A 21,300-nucleotide genomic window follows, 5' to 3' on the forward strand; every position below is an offset into this window, starting at 1 on the left:
GACCCTAGATGAAGACCTAAAAGAAAAACCTGCACATAGGAATAAAGGCTAATGAAAATACAGTGGTACAGCAATAATATCTCTGCCTTTCGAGATTAAAGGCACAGCAATCACATTCCTCTGCTATAGCATCAAATGTGATGAGTCCTTGTTGACATCTTCAGAGAGGTGCCAGAACAAAGGTATGTGTTAGAGAAAGTGTAACTTGTACCAAGTGGATATCACAAATATGATTTTTTTCTCGATTGTGTGGTCTCCCTTTCTACAGACTTACAACAAGCTTGTTGTATTTTGTGATTCAAACACACTGCTTTGCAAATTGCTATGAACAATATATTTTAGGGCTTAACACAAATGTCTTCATGTGCAATATCCAAGTATATTTTTTGGCTGCTTTGCTAAATAGCACTAAATAATCTTGTACTTTTTTTATACATCCTCAGAATAGCTTTCTGGAAGGGCAGGAAGAAAAAAATATATTTTGTTGTAGATTTATTTATATTTAGGAAAAAAAACCACAACAGATTTCTTGCTTGCTTTCCACTAAGAAAAAAAAAAGTTTCATCCTGGTATTAAAATAAAAACTGAAGCATGATGACTCTTTTTTACAGCAGGTGAATTTGAAACCTTGCTGTCTAGGGAAGAGGTATTTTGAGACCCAGGAAACAAATTCCTGACTTGCTGTTTGCACTAAGTAAACTGTTTATTTAAACTGAAAATTATATGCAGCATCCAATTATATACTCTTCCAAGATTTTCTTCAGGTGTCCTTTTCAGCTTTCTTATCTGAAAACTCTTATTTAAATTCACCACTCCCACACCTCTTGAAAAGTTTTCTGTCATTTACTTATGCCCTCTTACAGAAACAGTGGATATATAATGAGAGAGGTAATTGCAAAAATTCTCTGCGGGTGTGACTGTGTCTGTCTGCACACAGTATAAAAGCTGTAGTGCAGAACTTTGAATATGAAGCAATAAAACACATTGGAAATACTTGAAAACAATCTCAATAATCCAAAATAAAAGTAAATGGTTCTGAGCCATAAGACAACAGACCAAAAAAGATGTGTCTTCATTAGCTAAAAACTGACTTGGAATAACCAAATCAATCACAGTAATGACTGTGCATTCTGGGCTTGAGATTTAAGGTTTATATCTTATGTCTTGATATCAGAACAATGTTTGTTGCTAAGAATCAATTATGCTATTACTGAATTAAAATTAGTTGTGAAACACAGACTTATATCGGAACTCTCTCTTTGTTTGTTTGTTTTTACTACTGTTGTTTTGTTTAATTCCAAAAGAAAGAAGGGGGAAGTAAGACAAACATACAAAGACAAAAAGTATATAATGACTGCAGCAAAGGCTAGATGATAAAAGCAGTGAGCAGAGGGAGCTACTGGCAGTTGAAGATTTGTCCCACCAGAAACAGGTACACATTTACAATATATTATACTACTTGTCTATATAATTTTAACTTTCAAAGAAATAGTAAACAATTACCTTTCCCACATACTGAGGTTCAGAGCCCATGTACTCCTCCAGCACAAAAAATTGATTCCACACCCAGCCTCTCTTGACTCGCTGGGCAGATGATCTCCTCTCTGGCACTGGGACAACATTTTCTCTTGGCTGTGCTTCTAAAATCTCTTGTGGCTGTGTATGCAGGGGTGTTAGGAGGCCTCCATCGAACAGGACCCAGAGAAGCAGGGATAAGCAGTTCCTTGTGAGCATTGGCAATGGCTTCCCTACCGCAAGTAATAAAAACTCCAGCACTTAATGCAGAGCAGAGGAATCCAGGTTTGAGGTGTCTGTGGCCTTCACCACTTAGCTTCTGATTTTATTGCAGAAATGTTAATGCAGGCATTAATCCTTCTGATGACAAGGTATTTGCCGCAATAAATTCCATCTATGGGGACCTATAAAAGAGATTTACATGCAACGTCAAATTACATAGGATTACACTGAAGCATTCATCAAAATTCTCACACCTAGTTAGTTTCTAGAGACAGAAAAAAAGATTAAGAATCACAATTTAAAAGAGACTGCTATTTTCATTGTAGCACTGAGCTGCTCTAGAACACTGTACAGTTATTACAGGAATAGCTCATTCTTGCTCTTAGCATTACCTTTGTGTCTGTCTGAGAGAGGGATTTAGCCTTTGCTTTAGGATCAGTTATCAAAAAAAACCTGTTTCCCACTAGTGATATTAAAAAAATTTACTGCAGATTTACAAACAAAGTACTAGAGAACAGAGGACCCACTATTTCACCCTACTGTCCAGAGCAGGAATCCTTTGCTCACTTTCAAAGTTTCTTGAAGTCTTCTCTACAGTGTATTGGTTGACAGCATATAAAAAATAACTGCCTTTAGGACTTAAGATAGATGCATTTTACATTTTGAAAACAAAAATACAATTTATAGCACTATGGAATTCACCACTTTGTTAGGGTCATATTGTGTCATTGATTTTTAAGCATAGGTTTCTAGGAAATCAATAGAGTTCTGCTTAAAAATCAATGACATGATATGGACCTCAAAAAAGGAGAATAATAAAGCACTTAACCATATATATTTTTCATTTTCAAATACTGCCAAAGGTTATATTTTCCTTATGAATACTATTACTATCCATAACAATAAATAACACAGAAATTCTTATTTCTTAGATACATGCTGAAGTATTTAAATATAAACGATTTATGATCAGGAACCTGGAAAACTTAACAAGTCTGAAAAAAGGAAAAAAAAACCACCCAAGAAGAATAACTGCACTTCCTATGCTAAAAGGTGAGATTTTTTTGCTCTGAATTGAAAGAGTCTCAATAAGAAATAAAGGTCTTTAATAAAATAGAAAGTAAAAAAATAAAGTAAAAAAAACCTGTTGAAAGGTATCTACTGAATTTTTTAATTCTACCTTCAGAAAGGATAAAAGATGAGGAAAGAACTCCCATCTGCTCAAAATCCTTGAAATAAAAGTTTTCCTATGTTCAAAACAATTTTTCAATTTTTCAATTTTTTCATCTATAGCAAAGTAATTCTTTGTGCAATGGGTAAAAGCTGATTTGCACAATCATTTGCAGTCTGTGGTTTTTATTCCAGCAAAGAAACTTTATGACACAACCCAACCATAAGAGAGATCTGCATTCAATATATTTGGCATGAATTTATTTTTTAATGAACAGTTCACATGTGATTTTCTAATTCTCTTTTTAATGTATTCAGTGGTATATAACATCACATTCAGACTGTGTTTATCCATAATTCATTCCAAGATTTCCAAACTTTTTTGCCTCTCCTGATCCATGGCTGCAGAGTGCATGCCTCCTTTTTATGGCAAAGTCATGGTATCATGAAACATAGCAAAAAATAGAACCAATAAACTCAACATATCTTTTTGAACTGCCCAGAAATAAATGAGAGGTGGAAACAAATATAAAAAAAAAAAAAAAAAAAAAAAAAAAAAGGTGGGATAGTCTACACTGCTTCAGAAATGCCAAAATCATGTTGTAGTCAATTTAATTGCCATACCACTTCTCTTTGCTGGGAAGACTCTGTACACTGCAGTTCTCCCAGCAGAGCTCTGCCTCCGGCCATGTCTGTCAGTCAGGGACCTTTTAAAATGTTATACAGCACCAAAAGTAATGCAAAGAGATTGAAAGACTTCAATGAAAGGAGAGCAATTCCCCCTCGGCTGGAAGGTTAGTAACCAAGTGCAAGACACAGAGCACTTTAACCCCTTCTCCATTGGTCTCCCAGACAGCCTCTCAGAATGCCTACTGCAGAGTCAGGAAGGAGCAATGCCAGAGCTTGCTTCATTTCCTGCAGCTTCAAAAAGATGATGAATGGGAGGGTCAGAGAAAAATGGGAGGCTAATGGATGTTGCAGTACAGGATTGTAGCACAGATGCCCTCATCAGCTGCAAAAGAGTTCAATATGATGAATTACTTTTTTTTTTTTTTTTTTTGTTTTTTTTTTTTAATTTAAAACTCAGGCCAATAATCAAATAAATAAGAGTCTCATACTGTAACATTTGTGCTATGGGAAACTGAGGCAGAAGGTTCTCCCCCGGTTGCTTCTTCTCCCCCATAATTTCATTGCTGGCTTTGGAGGAGGCTTGGTCTGATAGAATATATTTTATAACACCACTAGAACTTGTACAGGATTTCAAAGGCATATATATGTATACATTTCTTTTAGTCTGTAATTATTGTTTTGCATTTTCTATTTAAGCTGTGGATGTTAAAACCTGTCTTAGTGCTTTTATATTGTCAAATAGTCATTCAATCCTTATGTACCTCTGATAAGAAAACTACTAAGACAAATAGGAGACTAGATTTAGAAATCCCTTCAGAAATCCATTCCATTCAGTATTTAGAAATCCAATCAGAGAAATTAACCATAAGGAAGGTACTATATTTCCTAAATTTTATGGTATTATTTCCAGTGATGCTCATAAAGAAATCCAGTGAGATAGCTGTGAACAGACATGCACCCTCATCACATCTCTTTCCTATATATTACAAAAATACAGATGATCAGATTTTTCTTAGATCTTGGGTTTTTTTCAGTATTAGCCGTTGATACTCATTTCTTCAAACTGTCTTGTATGGATTTTAGCGCCATTATGCATGATCTAATTAACCCATACAGAGAACTACAAAGGGATACCCTGTATGAATTTAGCCCCACACATGCTTTTATAACATGACATTTATATTTAATTTATATTAAATTTCATATTTATATTTAAATACATTTATTCATTTCCCCAGTTTGATAAAGGAGATAAATGACCTAGCAGCAAGCATGGACAGTCTGTTAATACATGATTGTTAAAAAATCTTGATCATATTTACTGTGTCCCCCAAAACTGCAGGCTTAGTAACTCATGAAATTCAAATGATGAATAAAAATATCACTACTACAATTATTTATTGGGAATACCAAAATACAGTATAAATGGTGCTTCTGGAAGAATTTTGATTCTGATCATTAATCTAAAGAGCCTGAGAAAAGAAATGCTTTTGGAATACAAAACTAATGCATGCCATTGCTGCTGCAACAACCCTTAATCAATGGGAGTCATGGTACTGCAGACACAAATCACCTCACCAAGCTTGGCAAAAGTTATCTCTTGTAGGGACAACAGCCACAGACCCTCTGCAATCACATCAGGCCTCATACAGAGAAGTATTTGAAAAGAAACTCTAAATGATTTTTGATCTTTTCATGGTTTAATCCCAGTCAGCAGCTCAGCCCCACCCAGCTGCTGGCTCACTCATGCTCAGTGGGATGAGAGAAAAAATCCAAAAGGTAAAAGTGAAGAACCTCATGGGTTGAACTAAAGCCAGTTTAATGGATAAAGCAAAAGCTGCAAATGCAAGGAAAGGAGAACATTAAGTTCATTTACTCCTTTCCCAGTGGCAGGCAGATTTTCAGTCTTCCTCAGGAAAGCAGAACTCCATAATAGGTAGTGGTGACTTGGGAAGATAAATGCCATCACTTCAAACATTCCAACTTTTCTTCTTCTTCTACCCTGTCCCCTAACTCTATATGCTGCTCATGAGGCCATATGGTCTAGAATATTCCTTTAGTCAGTTTGGATCAGCTGTCCTGGTTGTCTCCCCTCCAAACTTCTTGTGCACCTGAAGCTTCTTCGCTGGTGAGCTGGAGTGAGATAAAGCCTTGACTACGTAAGTGCTGCTCAGCAATAGCTAAAACACTGTTTTCTGGAAAAGTCAAAACACAGCCCCTGGAACACAGCTCATATACTGGCTTATATGAACAAAATTAATTCTATTCCAGCCAAAACCAGTGCAGACCTGTACGATGTATCCACTTGGATCAGACCACAGATGCACTACTGTCACATGCAGACAAGAAGGAAACATTAAAGGTCCATGATGCACTCAAAACTGTCATCAGTCCAGCAAGGCTGGTAATTGAACTTCCATGAATGGAGGGAAATTGCTTACTGACAAAGTATCCATTATGCACTGATGGTGAGAACATTTCTGCAGCCACCTTAACCATAAATCTATTAGCATAGGGAATGCTTTAACATGGGAAATAAGAGCTAATGTAGAGCAACCTTCTTCCTACTGATAAAGAGGTTTGAAAAAGCTTGGTGATACTATAAGATGGTTGATCATGCTAGAGGAAAGCCAGATAACATCTATAAGTATGGATATGCTGTAATAGCTCATCATGTAATCATGTTTATCTGCAATATCCTGGAATAAGAAAATAAGGCAACAGGAAAAGAAAGTCCATGTTTTGGATTCCTATTAAAATCAACTGCTAAAGTGTTTGAGATTATATGTCTTCTGGTTAAAGAACAGGTAAAAGGATAAGGTAAGTCTTTCTCTAAGCTCAAATAAATAAATCAGTTAGGTAGATATCCTCAAGGTTATTTAATTAAACAAATACCATTGGATTAGACCCGAAATTACCATATTTCTTTGTGAATTTTAGTTTCTTGAGCTTCACAACCTATCTAGACACTGGAAATAAAAGAAATTCTTCCTTTTTTCTATCTGGTCCTTTTTAGTTACGGTGGGGACTACTTGGTATTATCAAAAGAAGGGTTAGGAGGGAGATTACAAGTAAAGAAATTACAGCTCTCAAACTAGCAAAGAGTTTAATTCTTAATCTGTCCATCCTACAAGTCAGAAGACTTTCAAAAGATTAAGCGGGTCCCACCTCTGCACTCCTACAACCGCTTGGCAAGAATAACATCTGGAATCCATGCCAGGTAACTGTCATGGGGAAAAAAAACAATATCAATGTTTCTACCTGCTGGAGTCTTAACATGATCCAAACCAGTTATTCCTTTATCTCCCTTTGTGTGAGATTCAATAAGCTGTATAAACTGTCCTAGTTCAACATCTGTCAGCAAACAAGCACCACACAGCTGCTCACTCACTCCCTCAGCCACGAGGATAGAGGCAAGAGAATTGAAAGAATAAAAGTGGGAAAACGTGTGTGTTCAGATAACAGTTTAATAATTGAAATATCATTTAAGTTTTAGTAATATTATTAATAATAATAGTAAAATAGCTGAGTGGGAGAAATAAAGCCCAAGAAATACAAATGAAAATAATTGGGCAGCAACTGTGAATCAATGCCCCAAGCATCAGTCCCCAAGCAGCAGCTCCCAACCTTCCCTCTAATTTATTGCTGTGCATGACTCCATATGTTATGGAACATTTCTTTGGTCATTTGGGATCTGCTGTCCTGGCTGTGTCCCGTTCCAGATTCCTGTGCATGCCCACATATGTGTTGGTGGATTGGTGTGAGAAGCAGAAAAGGCTTTGACTCTGTATAAGCACAGATCAGCAATCAAAAAAATATCCCTGTGTTATCAGTGCTGTTTCCAGAACAAATCCAAAAACACTGCCCAATACCAGCAGCTGTGAAGAGAATTAACTCTGTCCCAGCCAAAACCAGTACAGAAGTCAAGGCTGTCTGCTTGGCTGTTCAGATTGAATCCTCACAAATTTGAAAATCTGAATCTCAGTCCCATTACTTCAGATTTTTATATGAAGTTGCTGATTAAGAGAGGAAACGGAAATCAAAACACCTAAGCTAAACCCAAATATTCTGTAGATTCCTGATGAGAGCATTCTGATTGAATGCAAGAAATGTATGTAGAAGATACACATAGGGAAGCTGAATCTTGGTATTTCTGGAAGATACATGTCATCAAACAGACAAAAACAGTACTCTGTAGACTACTAAACAACAAGGAGATGGAAGCATATCCCCTGAGAAAAATTGACTTTAGCTCACTTTTGTTAATTCTATTACAAAAGCTCCCAAATCCTACTATTTCATGTCAAATATTTTGCTTGATAAAAAATTACTAATAATTCGACATGGCAAGGATAATATCAGTATGATTAAGGCTATGATTTTTGCATTTGACTGCCAAAGCCACTTCCTTTCCCTATTCGATTGTTCTCTGCAGAGATGTATTTTGTATATTAGTTTAGAAATCAATTCTGATGTTAGTTGTGCCTCCAGAATCTGGACTACTCTATTGAATTTTAGCTGGCATAAAACCAAAGTGAGACGAGAATGATGTCCCCCATCTTTGACCGTAATTGTCCTTTTTAGCACATTCATAGGAAGGTTGTCACAAAGATGTAATACAGCACAAAAAACATGTGACATACTCTATCAATACCCAGTAAATGTATTTATGAAATGCCTAACATTGGAGAGAAGTCTAATTATGTCTGGCATTTCTAAACTTTACAATAATAAAGTTATTATAGCTTCAAAGATATGATTTAATGATCAGCTTTTTAGCATATAAAAAAGCGGTAACTTTAGGGAGTTTGGTAACATAACAAAATCAAATGCTGCATACTTTTAAAAACAGTGTAGACCTACAATGCTGAGACTTATAGAAAAACTAATGAAGAAGAGCAAGGTAAAAACATTCTGAGTGAAAAATAATTAACTGGTTCTATATGCAACTATTTATACATATTGTGTCAGCTTTCACATCATTAGAAATACAGGAGATCATTTATGACTGAACCATCACCCTCTACCTGGGAAATTATCACTTCTAATTCACAAACATACATAAGAATATGAGGGAAATAATTGGGAAAAAAAAAAAAAAAAGAAAAAAAAAAAAAAGAAGTGACTAGAAATTTAATTATAAAGTGTAAATACATCAGTAAATGAACAAGTCTCTGTGGTTCATTGAACTCTTGAAAGTTAACTCAAGTAAAATGAAATTTCACTCCAGGTTAATAATTAATGTTTATTTTGCTGAGATTCAGATCCTGGCCAGTACTATTCTGTAAATACATAATGCAGCCCTACAGTTTAATCATCAGTTAAAAGAAAAAAGCTGTTTCCAAATAGAACAAAGTTTCCTTTCCAAATATGGCCAAAAGATGAAACAGTGCTTTCAATTTCATTTTTATTCTGTCTTGTGTCATGTTTGACTCAGAAAAGTACTATAATGAATCTATCCCTACTTTGTCAATGATCTAGAATCTTTACTTTTGATAAATTACAAACATTTTCATTTCTGCTAGGAATCTATCAATTTCAATGCTAAAGCATAGACAATCAGGAAAAAATCCTTCATTCTACTGTCCTACACTTTTTGAATAAATATATGAGATGGGGAAAGGAGGGAAAGGCAAATAAAGAAAAAAATTTCAACACATTAGCAATACATGTAAAGCAAGAATTGACAAATCTGAGGCTGCAGCTCAAACATATTTATAATTTTTATGCAACACACGATATTGAAATGCCTATGAGCATATTTTAAAGTGCTCTGTAACATTATTATCTTAATCCATAGGATATTTCTGTTTTTCTGAACCTGTCAAAAATTCTATCAGATTACAAAAGTAGTTTAGATAAGATCTCATTTTTAAAATTTTTCTGCAGTTGGTCAGAACCTTATAATAAGAAATTTGAAACAGTTTATTATAGTTTCTTGTATTTGAAGGACTCAAAAATATACAAAATTGCTAAATTAACTCAAAGATAGAAATTCTGAAATGAGTTCTTGCAGGCATTTGTTTGTGTATTATATATATAATGGTGCAATTATTGCTTAATGTCAACTTGGTGTATAACCTTAGACATTTAAAATGGGAAATATGAGTCTTCTCTTGACAATTATTGTAACTGCTATAAAGTAGATTTAAATGTCCCTGTCTCCACCAACATAGTATTAAAAGGTGTTTAATCCCAAATATCTCTTTCTACAATAGAATATGGAAATCCACTTTTAGACTTTCAGTATTCTGAAAGGTTAATAGATTAGTTCTAACAGCACTGAATTATTCCATTTCAGAGGTTGATACCATCCTTGGGAAAACATGACAGACACTAGCTGTGCCCAACAGGTTTCTAGCCATTAATCTTGTGAATTTTAACAGGTAGTCCCAGAGACAACAAGAATGAGGGATAACCCATCAATTTTCTGAACTGTGAGAATATCAGCTCAGATCTCTCACTATTCTGGAGTCACCTACTTTATCCTGGGCTTTATCCCATGCTCAATAAAAACATAACTCTTATGCTTGGTAATTTATCTCTTTTCACAACTCGTTTCAACTTGTTTTCATCCTACCTACATTTGTGGTAGGACTATGAAACTTTTCTGACCATAAATGAACTAAAAAGAAAAGAAAACAAAACAAAAACTTCGTGGATTTTAAAATATTAGAAATATCAATGGCAGGGCTTCTATTTTGATTTTTAGAAAGTTTTCTTTGTTCACCCCAGCATTACTGCATAGGAATATAAGGTCATTAGAGCAACTAGTTAGACTGGCAGCTGCTATTCGAACTAGAGAGTACAGCCATCTAAAAATAACTTCAACCAAAGTAATCCTCATTTGTATTTTGTTTTTTCAGAACTGGATGGGTTTCATGAAGACTCACCAGATATCAAAGCTGTGTGTGAATAGCTGCAAGTCTCTGGTCAAGAAACCTCTTGCTCAAGTAAAACCCTCTACTGCCCAGTTAATGTGGAAGTGCTCCCAGACTAAGTCAGTGATTAAACTCAGAGATGCTGGAAGCAGCCAGGAAACATTTTGTCTACAGTTTCTAAAAAAAAAAAAAGTTTAAATAATATTTGTGCCTCACTTTCATCTTAATAAATCCTCATGTGTCTGGTGTACAATTGTTCATTTTCCAAATTCAAGAGTAATGAATTGGGTGATTTTATAACAGATGCCTGCTGTGAATTTTAGCAATTATAGCCAAGCACAGACAATAGATGAGATGGTGCAGGAGGAAATAAAAGACTCATTTCAGTGACACTCACTACTGCAGCTCTATCTGTCTTGCCTAGAGAAATAAATGCAAATCTTATTGGTGAAAATAATTTTCCTTTTAGATTCTTTCCTACTTTCCTAAATTTCAAATTAAAAGGACAAGAAAATAATGTATTAGAAAAGGGGTCTTGTCATCTGTGAAACACTCACACTCAGCAACATAAATTATTGGAGGCTTCTTCTCACTGATCCATTTTTTTCCCATTTGGTACATATGTGGATCTTTATTAACTGGTATGAATATATTTTCATAATATCATTCACAAAAGTATCTGCTATAATTTAATAAACTAAAGGTACATATTATTTTGTGTCTCTTTTTTTGTTCATACATACATAAATGCCTAATCTCACATATTCACAGAAAATACAGGAAATGAAAATGAAAAATCTCAACAATCGTTGTAAGCTTACAATTTCAAAACCACTTTTTAAAAAAAAAAAATTGTCCATAAAGGGTTATAAGGCATTTTCAGTTAGCACTGATTTAACTTAGAATAGAAACCATTTCATCTTGTTTCATTCTTAACACCCTGCTTTGAATTACTTCAATAATTAAATGAGTATTAATTAAAACAAAGCCCATATTTTCATAAACTATTACAGTCATCATTTTCATTCTTTAGAAAAGGCAGTGGTTACTTTTTCTTTTTTGCTTGCAACTTAAGAGAGGTTTATCCTTTATTTTTGTCTGAGCTCCTTCCACGCTACAGAAAAAATGCAACTGTATAGTGGCTAGGTGGTTTATGATTTATGCAACTTATCTCAAGACCTGTAATGAGCAGCTTGTTTATTGCATATATGGCATATTTTATTTTTTTATAATAAACATAAATTTGTCTAGTTATTTCAGTCTGCAAAACTGTGGTTTAGATAGGAAATCGATAATGTTTTTTTAAAGCTAAGCTCAGTAAAAAGAAGTGCTGAAATAGTCCTGATGAAATTGCACCTCAGCTGAACTCAGAAAGAAGAGCATTATGGCGAGAGGATAATGTCATACCTGCAGTATTATAGATTGCAGCCAATCAATCAGACATTGTAATCGCTAAGGGCACTGTCCTGTTGTACTAAAAAAAATACCTTCAGGTCTCAAGGTAGAAAGATTGAAACATTTAGTCTGGAGCAACCTAAATCAAATATTTCCCTAAGATTAGTGAATTAACCTTACCAGAGGACACAGCCCAGAGACACACATTTTGTCCTGGTATAAATGGAGTACTGGGCCAAAGACTAAGCTGGAAGGAAGGCTAATAATTTGGTGGAAATAAACATGTATTTCCCTTCATACAACCTCTGATCTGTGGTCAAGTGTGACACACTGTGTGGTTTTGCTAATTGCAGAATCACAGAAACAGAATGGGTGAGGTTGGATAGGACTTCTGGAGCTCATCTGGGGTCCAAACCCCCAGCTCAGTCAGGGTCAGCTACAAGAAGCATCTGTAGGTACATAGGCAAAGCAGGCTTCTTCTGTTGATGGAGACTACACAACTCCTCTGGGTGACCTGTTTCAAAGGTCTGGCCAATCTGCAAGTTTTTGATCCACCTCACTGTCCACTTCACCAATTTCTCTATGAGATTGTTTTGCAATTGATGTGAAAAGTTGTTTTAAAGTCAAGATAAACTGCATTCCCTACAGTCCTCTCACCCACCAAGCCAGTTGCCTCATTATGGAAAGCTAGCAGGTTGATTAAGCATGATTTCTCATTTGTAAATCCATACTGACTTCTCTCAGCCACCTTCCTGTCCTTCATGTGTTTGGAAACGGTTTCCAGGTTTTCAGGGCTTTATTATTTTCCTGAGGACTTAAGTGATGTTGATGCCTCAGGCCCCATGGATTTATATATGCACTGATTGCTGAAGTGCTCCCAACCTGGTCCTCCATCACTGAGAGCAAATCTTCTCTGTTCTTTACAATGGCAGCAGGTACTTCCTGTTTTCCTGGAATTTCAAAGCCTCACCCACAAGCACTATGACCAAGTCTCTTAATGAAGATAGTTTTTGTTGTTTGTACTAAGACAGTAAAGCAAGCCAAAATAAACTCTCTTATTTTTCAAATCTTCTTCTCTTCCCTCTAGGAAAGGAGAAGTCTTCAAAACTCCCAAGGGTTTTTAGAGAATATTATCATATTACTTTATCATAAATATAATAAAAATGTTTTTGGTTTATTAATAAAATATCTTGTTCAGTGACAGAACTGTTACCTGGAAAATTTTCAAATGTAAGTAGAGAAAGCTCAGTTAGTACAGTGTGCTTTAAAAAAATATCTGTAAATTAATTTCTTATATTGCTAATACACTTTATAAAATTACTCAGCTTCCTGTATTTCTCCAGCAGAAATTTTAAAATTGTTTCTCATCATTTTATGAAAGATCATTTAGATATATAAAGAGAGCAATTAATTCATCATAAAATCGAGTATTTACTTGGCTGAGTGTTATAAGATATTAAAAGCAATTGATGATATACAAGACAGTAAAATCTTATTGCTTGTGAAAATTCCAACTGAAATGCTTTTATGAATTTACCTCACTTAAGCTAAAACTTTCTCTGATGTTAGAGCTTTTGAAATTCCTGGGAGGGTTTTATCCCCAGGAAGAGTCTTATTTTCCATTTCAAAAAACAATTCTTTGGTTTTACCCCTTTTGATACACATGCACATTTATATATATATATATTTTTTTTTTTTTTTTTTTTTTTTTTTGCATTAAAGAGTGTTTAAACCCAAACCCTGCAACTTAGAAATGGAACAAAGCTGCACTTTTTAGATTATACCAACCACTATTGGCTTTATTACTCCTTTGTTTTTTTTCAGATAAAGCATAATGCAGCAAACTCCTGTGACTGAGAATTTTCCATTGATTCACCACTTGCAACTTTTCTGTTTTTCAGCATCTGCTAAACCACCAGATGTATTTCCACCTATTTACTGGCCAGTTTCATTCCAACTGAGAGACAGAATTTCAGGTGAGGACCGAAGGAAGAGGGAGACCAGACAGGAGCCAATCAGACACAACACTCACCTGATGTGTGTGAAATAGAATCCCTGCTGAGCTGTTCAAAACCTGGGCTAGCACTAAGATCACACTCTTGAGACCCCTAACTATCTTTTGATAATGTTGAAGAAGGGAGCTACCCTTCTACTTTTGTTTGAGTAAATATCATGAGGTTTCTACAGAATTTATTTTTGTAATAATAGAAGGTGCAGAAACAAATCTACTGTCCCCACAAGAAACAAGAAGGAAAAACAAGGTTCCAAGACTCAGGTTTGCCATTAGCACAGAATGAACTACTAACTCTCTAGGATACATACCCCCCAAAACCATAAAGCACTATGCCTTCTGAAGGCTCTTCCTAACTCAGTAAAAAAGGCTGTAGTTCTCTGTTACCTGTGTTAGCCATCATTATGGTATTCAAGCATCACTAATTATAATTAAATATTTAACTAGTTAGCATCTGCAGCAATAGTTGGCAGCCTGGCTGGGCAGCAGCACACAATCAGAGCAGAAAAATGGTTGTGATTATTTCTTAATAAGGTAGCTAAAATGGCTCTCAGCTAATCAATGAAAAAGGCTGACTTAGACCTTGTTCAGAAACAAGCTGAATAATAGTTATGCAAATGAGAGTTTTCAGCCAGGTTACAGAGACTTTAATATTTTACTATTACTGAGAAATAATCACACTACAGTTATGTAAGAAAACCTGCAGATGAGATGCAGGGAATAGCTAATTGCCCCATAAATCCACAGATGATTGTCAGCAACTGTGCAACATCCCAGTTGTCATACTGGCTCAAGTTATAAAAATTAAGAACAAAATACTGCACCAGCATTCCAGCATGTCAACACATCAATCAAGTCACGCCTTTATTGTCCACTAATTAATCACCTTCCCTATCTCACTCTCTTCGTTGCTGTTTTTTCTCTTCATGAATTTTAGAAACAGTATTTAAAAGAGGGCAAAGGGAAGAGAGAGGAGATGAGACTGTCATTAAAATGCAACAGCATTTTAAAACAAGACATTAAGTTTGTAGTTAGACACATGAATTAAAGAGGACTGCCTCAGAAGTCATGTGTGCTGAGTACTTGGAAAATTGGGCAAGCTTTTACATCCATATTAGCATAGGGCACAATATATCTTTTCATGATCAGATTGTATAGGAAGTTGGACTATATGCCATGCTAAAACTCAGAATTTATTTGCTTATGTGAGTAATGGAAAAACTTACATCATCCTTGATGATTTAGTTCACGTGTTTCCTGCTTGATGGGATCTCTGAAACAGAGAGACAAAACTGTGACCAATTCGATTTTGAAGAGCACTAGTTTTTTCAAGAATTTGCAGAAAATCTAAGACTTTTTAAAATTGCCTTTCAGAGTTGATGTGCCTTTTAACCTATGGGAGGTAAGAGTTTCATCTCTCACACATCCATTTTCTCCTGCAAAGATTAAGCATTTAATCACTTAAAGAAAAAGAAAGAAAGGAAAAAAAATCTCTTACAAAAAAGTCAAGTATTACAAATTCTCCTAACAAACTCTCATTGATTTTTTTTTTTCTAGGAAATCACAGCAAAACTCTCAGGTCTCGAAGTTGCTTCAAATTATTTAAAAAATAATATAATTTTTCAGTCATTCTTATGATGCCAAAACAAAACTTTCATGACAACTGTATTTGCTTTGGTCATCAGGCCAAAAAATTCAGGACAGAAAATATCCCTTTACTTTGTATTCAATGTGCATGTGTATGCATAAATAATAAGATACACAGAGACATATTTATACATACTTAAGAAAAATGAAAGTGTATTCCTTACAGGCATGCCTAAGAGTGGTAAATTCTCAGAAAAACACCGAATATATTAGCTGCTGAATAACATAAATTAATGTTCCCAATACAGCATAAAAATCCTTTCCATACCTAGTTTACCTAAAGAAAAAGCTTTACTGAAGTACATTGAAAATATTGTGACTTCCTCAGAGTTTTTAAGGTGCAGTTTCCCTTCCCATACCATATGGGCTCCAAGAAAGTTGCTGTTTGCCAGTAAAAAAAGAAACTAAGTAGACACTTGTATATCCTCCACTTCCTACAAAGTGGTTCAGTGCTTAGAAGTGAAAATAAGAAAATTAAATATATTCTTCTGCTGAAAAAAAACCCCTAAACTCAAATATAATGCTTTATCCCAAAGAGTATAACCTCCCTGCACAAAATTCAAATGCATTTTCTATTATTTTGACTGTATACTAGTGACATTTATTTTTTCAAACAGAAAGCACTGACTACAGGACGTTTACATTCCATACTGTATTTTTAATTTTTCTCTTGTCAAAACTGGAACTGCAGATTTAACTTTGACAAACTAAATAAAATTAATCTTATTTGTGTCCCAAAAGCTTCTTGAGGGCACAGAGGGTGGTGCGGGAGAAATAACATGATGAAAATTTAAGACTAAATGGATAAACTGCAAACACAATAGATGCTAGAATACATTTTGCTTTCTTTTAAAGTAAGGAATTAATAAGAGAAATAGTTCCTGTCTACCAAATTCTTACTAAAACACTCAAAAAGTACAGCACAAATAAGAAGGACAGAAAACTTTCAAACTGTGAAAAATAGAATTGGACACTTACTGAGATTTTAAGAGAAGAGAAATTGCAAAAGAAAACAAGACAGAAGCTGAAAAGACAAGTAACCATTTTAAATGTCTAATCTTTTCATATACCTTCCCATGTCATTTTTTTCTTCTCATACTGCTGTAATTTTCTGTTTTAGATTATAAGAAACAGAGGAAAAATAAGAGTCATGCACAGACTCAAAAAATAATGCAATTAGATTTAGATTAAGATTCTATTAAGTAGAAAACTTTGCAAAATGAGAAACTGTTTATTTTTCAAACTTTTAGATCTGAATTGTCTTTCCATTGCTTAATGAAAGGTAAATTTCCCTGATAACGTACGTGAAAAACTTCTACCAGAAATGGTACAGTTGGCTAAACTAAGTTAAATCATATGAAGCTAAAGAAAAATTATTTTAGAAATTAGAAAATGTACTTGAAAACTTTTCATTTTCAGCTTTTTCAAAGTATTTTGAGGCATAAAATACCACATATAATCAAATAATTTTGAAAATAAAATATTCAACAATTAACAAAGCCTAATGACTTCAAAATTAAAAAAAAAAAAAAATTCTTTCATATAGTAATTTGAAATATCATCTCACTGTAAATTGCACTTTAACTAAAGAAACAAGCAAATTATAAACACAGATTTCTTCCCTTTTGGAATTATCAGCTTTTTAGGTCAATCCTAATTTAATATCAAGAACAATTGTAAAACAGATTTTGTTTAAAAAGGATTTCCTAAACAGAAAAAAAAAAGGGAAAAGAAACCCCACTTGTTTTCCATAAATGAAACATTCTAAGGTAAGGCCTCTCATAAAAACAGTATGTTGTAGTGTAGTGTTGTAGAGCAATTGTTTTCCATTGCCTTTTAATAAAATCTAAAAATCTATAAGAACAAAACCACATTTATTTATGAAATAAACCCAAGTACAGCAGTAGCCCTGCATCCTGAAACCACTGCTCTCATAAATTAAATGGAGTACATTCCGATTGGAGATATCAGTTCTTGGAGGTACAAGCAGAAGAGAAAAAGAGAAGATTACAAGGTGCAGTCATGTAAAGCAGACACAGGAAACTATAAAAGTAATTTTCAACATAAACACAAGCCAGAAGTCTGCCCAGACAGTTTAACATTTCATATTAGCAGAGAGGTAAAATATATGTCTCCATGATGGGCAATGACCTTGTGAGTTGGAGACTACAGAAATCCAGCACTTACAAGCAGAGGAAATTCAGCCACAGACAGAGTAATGCAAAGGAGGCCACAGTTTTCCTGGAAGCCAGCAGGAAAAGCAAGGACTCAGGTAAAGATTTTGAAGTCAGCCTTTACTTATGTTTGCATGATTGAATATTATAACCTAGCCATTCTAAATAATTCTCCCCATAAATGACAGTTTAATTTTATAAAATCAGCATAATTTTCATCTATCAAATGCTAAGTTGTGACAAGAAAGACTGATTTGCATGAATTTCCATCCTTCTGTCAACACAAAATTTCCTGGCAGGCCTGTGCTCTTGCACCTGCTCAAGCTCTCAAGGCTTGCATCCTCCATGGGGTCTGTAAGCTTCGTTACCCTTTCTTCAGCCACTTTTATCACTTATGTTCTCCCACCTTTCCCCATCACATACAGTAATAGAAAGTCCTTGATTTGAGTCAAAGGCCACAAAATCAAATATGACTTTTCTCTTACCAAACCACTTCTCCCCATACAATGCTGCTTCTGATTTAGGAAAGCAAAATAATAAAGAAAATTAGATTAAACAGATTATATTTAATTCTGTAATAAAACAAAAAAAAAAATAATACCAAAAAGCACTTAACAAATTTTAATCTTTATTGCATTTTGCTTTGGGGTTTGGGGTTTGTTTTTTCTAAATAAATGCTTAATATTGTTTTGTCCCACAGGGCTCCTTCTTAAGATCAATGTTCTTTAATATCTTCCTGAATGAAAAGACAGTAAGATCAAATGCACCCTCAGCAACCTTGCAGATGAAACCAAGCTGAGTGATGCAGTTGACACACCTGAAGGATGGGATGCTATCCTGACCTAACTTGAGAACTGTGATGACAAGAAATATTATTGTCGCTTTAATGAAGGGATGGGACTACCATTGTACTAAAAATGATTTATTACTTAGATAAAAATCAGCCTCAAAGACTGTGAGATATCAGAGGAGCAAGAAGTCAGCCATAGCTCAATGTAGTCACAAGTTTCTTCATTACAAGGCAATATATAATATTCGAATCCAATAGAAAGTTGCTACTAAGATTATTTTGTTTTTCTAATCTATCACTTTTACTTAATTCTGCTGCACTGAGTATACTTTTATCCAATGAGCTATTATTACACATACACACATATACTTCTATTATAACATTTAAACTCTTAGCTTACCCTATACAATTACATTACTACACTACAAAATTCTTCGCCATCTTATCCAATTCAGTTTCTTACTTAAGTTATATTCTTACTTATAACAATAGAAACATAATTTTATAATTTTCTCCTTAATGTCTGTGCACTTTTATTTTTACATCAATCCTAGCTTCTTACAAGGCTGCAAATCAGTCCTTTCAGCATCTGTGGAAGTTTCTATCTTTCCTTTTACTATATCTCCCCTCTCTCTCTGCACCAAAAAAATTTCATTAATAGATTTATCAATCATCCGCTGCATACACTAAAGCAAAAAAGGCACCATTATTAGCACTCCTACTGTAATTACTAAAATGTATAAACCCTTTGTAAGACACTATTTTAACCATGGCATTAAATCCCATCCACTAAAAGAATCATCCAGCCAAGTTCCATGATCTACTCTTATTTTTGATACACATTGAGTTGCTGTACGATTTTATGAATAGACTGAGTGATCAGATAGATCCATACAACATATCCCTTCAAAATCCTCACATCCATGTCCATGTGCTAACACAAGAAAATCTATTGCTGCCCTGTTTTATAAGGTTGCATGCCTAACACTTTTGACATACACTAAAAAGCCACTTAATGCAAGGGACCTATCATCAGATTGTTTACTCAGCCAACATCCCAATCGATCTAACTGCTTTAGTGTTATAGCTGGGGCAACAGGTGGCAAAAGAAGTGATGCTGAAACCTTTTTCCAAAGCCCCAAGTTTCAAAATTGCCTTTACACTCTGGTTCACATTGATGGATAAATGACCTTTCTCCTATATGTTTCATACTGGCAATCATTTCCATACTAGGAATTAACAATGTAAGCTTTCCTAAATTGCATGGATCGCCTTTAATGTTTGATGGAATAGCAGGCCATGCTCTGTCTCCATAAACAAAAAATATCCTATGTAGTAATAGAAGAGGAATAGAGCTGAGTGTAGATGCAACTACTGAGGTGTTATTAAACCAAAAGGTTTGGTTCTTATATATAGGATGATGTAAAGAAACATCTCTCACTACTGATTGATATTTTCCTGAGTAATAGAACTTGACAGAAAACTTTACTTTTGCAGAACCAGGGAGCTCTAATTCCTGAGGTTCAGCAGGTGCTTTAGGAAGATGAGTCCACCATTTCCATGTATTAATTGGAATCCAAAAATTCCACTCATTTGGTCCAGCAAAGGTGCCTCATATATCCTGTCGATTTTTCCTGGTATGGACCAAGTCTCCACAGGAGCACTGACTAAGAAGTGGAAAATGGATTTTCTGGAGTAGTCATAGATAAACACAAACATTAGCTAAAGTCACACAAACATTTGTGCTAGGCTGGCTGCATCCAGCTCTGGGGTCCCCAGCACAAGGAGGGGATACACAGATCAGTTGGAATGAGTCCAGAGGAAGCCATAAAGATGGTCAGAAGGCCAGAGCATCTCTCCTATGAAGACAGACTGAGCGAGCTGGAGTTGTTCAGACTGGAGGAGAGAAGGCTCCAGAGACATTTTACTAATAGCCCTTCAGTATTTGAAGGGACCTTATAGGAAAGATCTAGAGCAACTTTTTACATTGGCAGACAAGGGGGAAGGATTTTAAAGTAAATGAAGGGAGGATTAGATTGGATGTCAGGAAGAATTTCTTTACTCAAAGGGTCATGAGGCACTAGCAGAGGTTGTCCAGAGAAGTTATGCATGCCCCACTCCTGCAATTATTCAAGGCCAGGCTGGACATGTTGGTTTAGTGGCACATGGCAAGGGGTATGAATCAGATGATTTTTAGTCTTCCTTCCATCCCAAAACATTCTGTGATGTTTAGAGCGTCAACACTCTAAGATGCTATGAGTCTATGAATAATTTTGGAAGAAAAAGGGGAAGAAAAAGATTTTATATCTACTAAGAAAAGAAATTTTATGTTTTAATGATCAGATCAAATGTATGAAAATATTTTAAAGTCCATTATACCTATTCATATATATATAAATTGTTCTTTAGAATAAGATGATGCAGTCAAATATTAACTAAATTAGCAGATTGCTTTCCATTTCTGTCAAGAGACAATCCACAATTTCACAGATTCCATGACAACCCTATATTTTCCATTTTATTCAATTAAACATTTTCTGCTTGCAGATATGATATCTATTAAGATTAGGATTTGGTTGCTTATTTCAAGCTGAAAGATTTTACATTGGGATGAATAAGCAAGACTGTTGCAGAGCAGAATACATCCTAAGCTATTTTTCATTCCTGACAGACTTACATGACCAAATAAATTTGGTGGAGGGTTGGAGTGTTTGTTTGGTTGGTTTTGTTTGGTTTTGTTGTTGTTGTTGTTGTTTTGTTTTGTTTTGTTTTGTTTTGTTTTGTTTTGTTTTGTTTTGTTTTTTTAAATCACAAAAGTAGTAACACATCTGTAAGAATGTTTAGCATTTTAAGGCTGCATAAATT

General features: G+C 34.7%; 1 protein-coding gene across 3 annotated transcripts in view; it reads right to left on the bottom strand.

The window, feature by feature from the left end:
• Nucleotides 1-21,300, bottom strand: part of CDH12 (cadherin 12) — a 519,546-nt gene that overhangs the window by 150,935 nt on the left and 347,311 nt on the right. For 2 of the 3 annotated variants that reach the window (XM_056485304.1, XM_056485302.1), the window contains 2 exons: nucleotides 15,051-15,097; nucleotides 1,504-1,919 (listed from right to left, as the gene is read on the bottom strand). In XM_056485304.1, the coding sequence (XP_056341279.1) occupies nucleotides 1,504-1,734 (231 nt within the window). In that variant the 5' untranslated portion in view covers nucleotides 1,735-1,919; nucleotides 15,051-15,097. The remainder of the gene's footprint in view (nucleotides 1-1,503; nucleotides 1,920-15,050; nucleotides 15,098-21,300) is intronic. The other variant, XM_056485303.1, reaches the window with a different exon arrangement.

Source organism: Oenanthe melanoleuca, chromosome 2 (genome assembly GCF_029582105.1).
Source record: "Oenanthe melanoleuca isolate GR-GAL-2019-014 chromosome 2, OMel1.0, whole genome shotgun sequence".
Classification (NCBI taxonomy): domain Eukaryota; kingdom Metazoa; phylum Chordata; class Aves; order Passeriformes; family Muscicapidae; genus Oenanthe; species Oenanthe melanoleuca.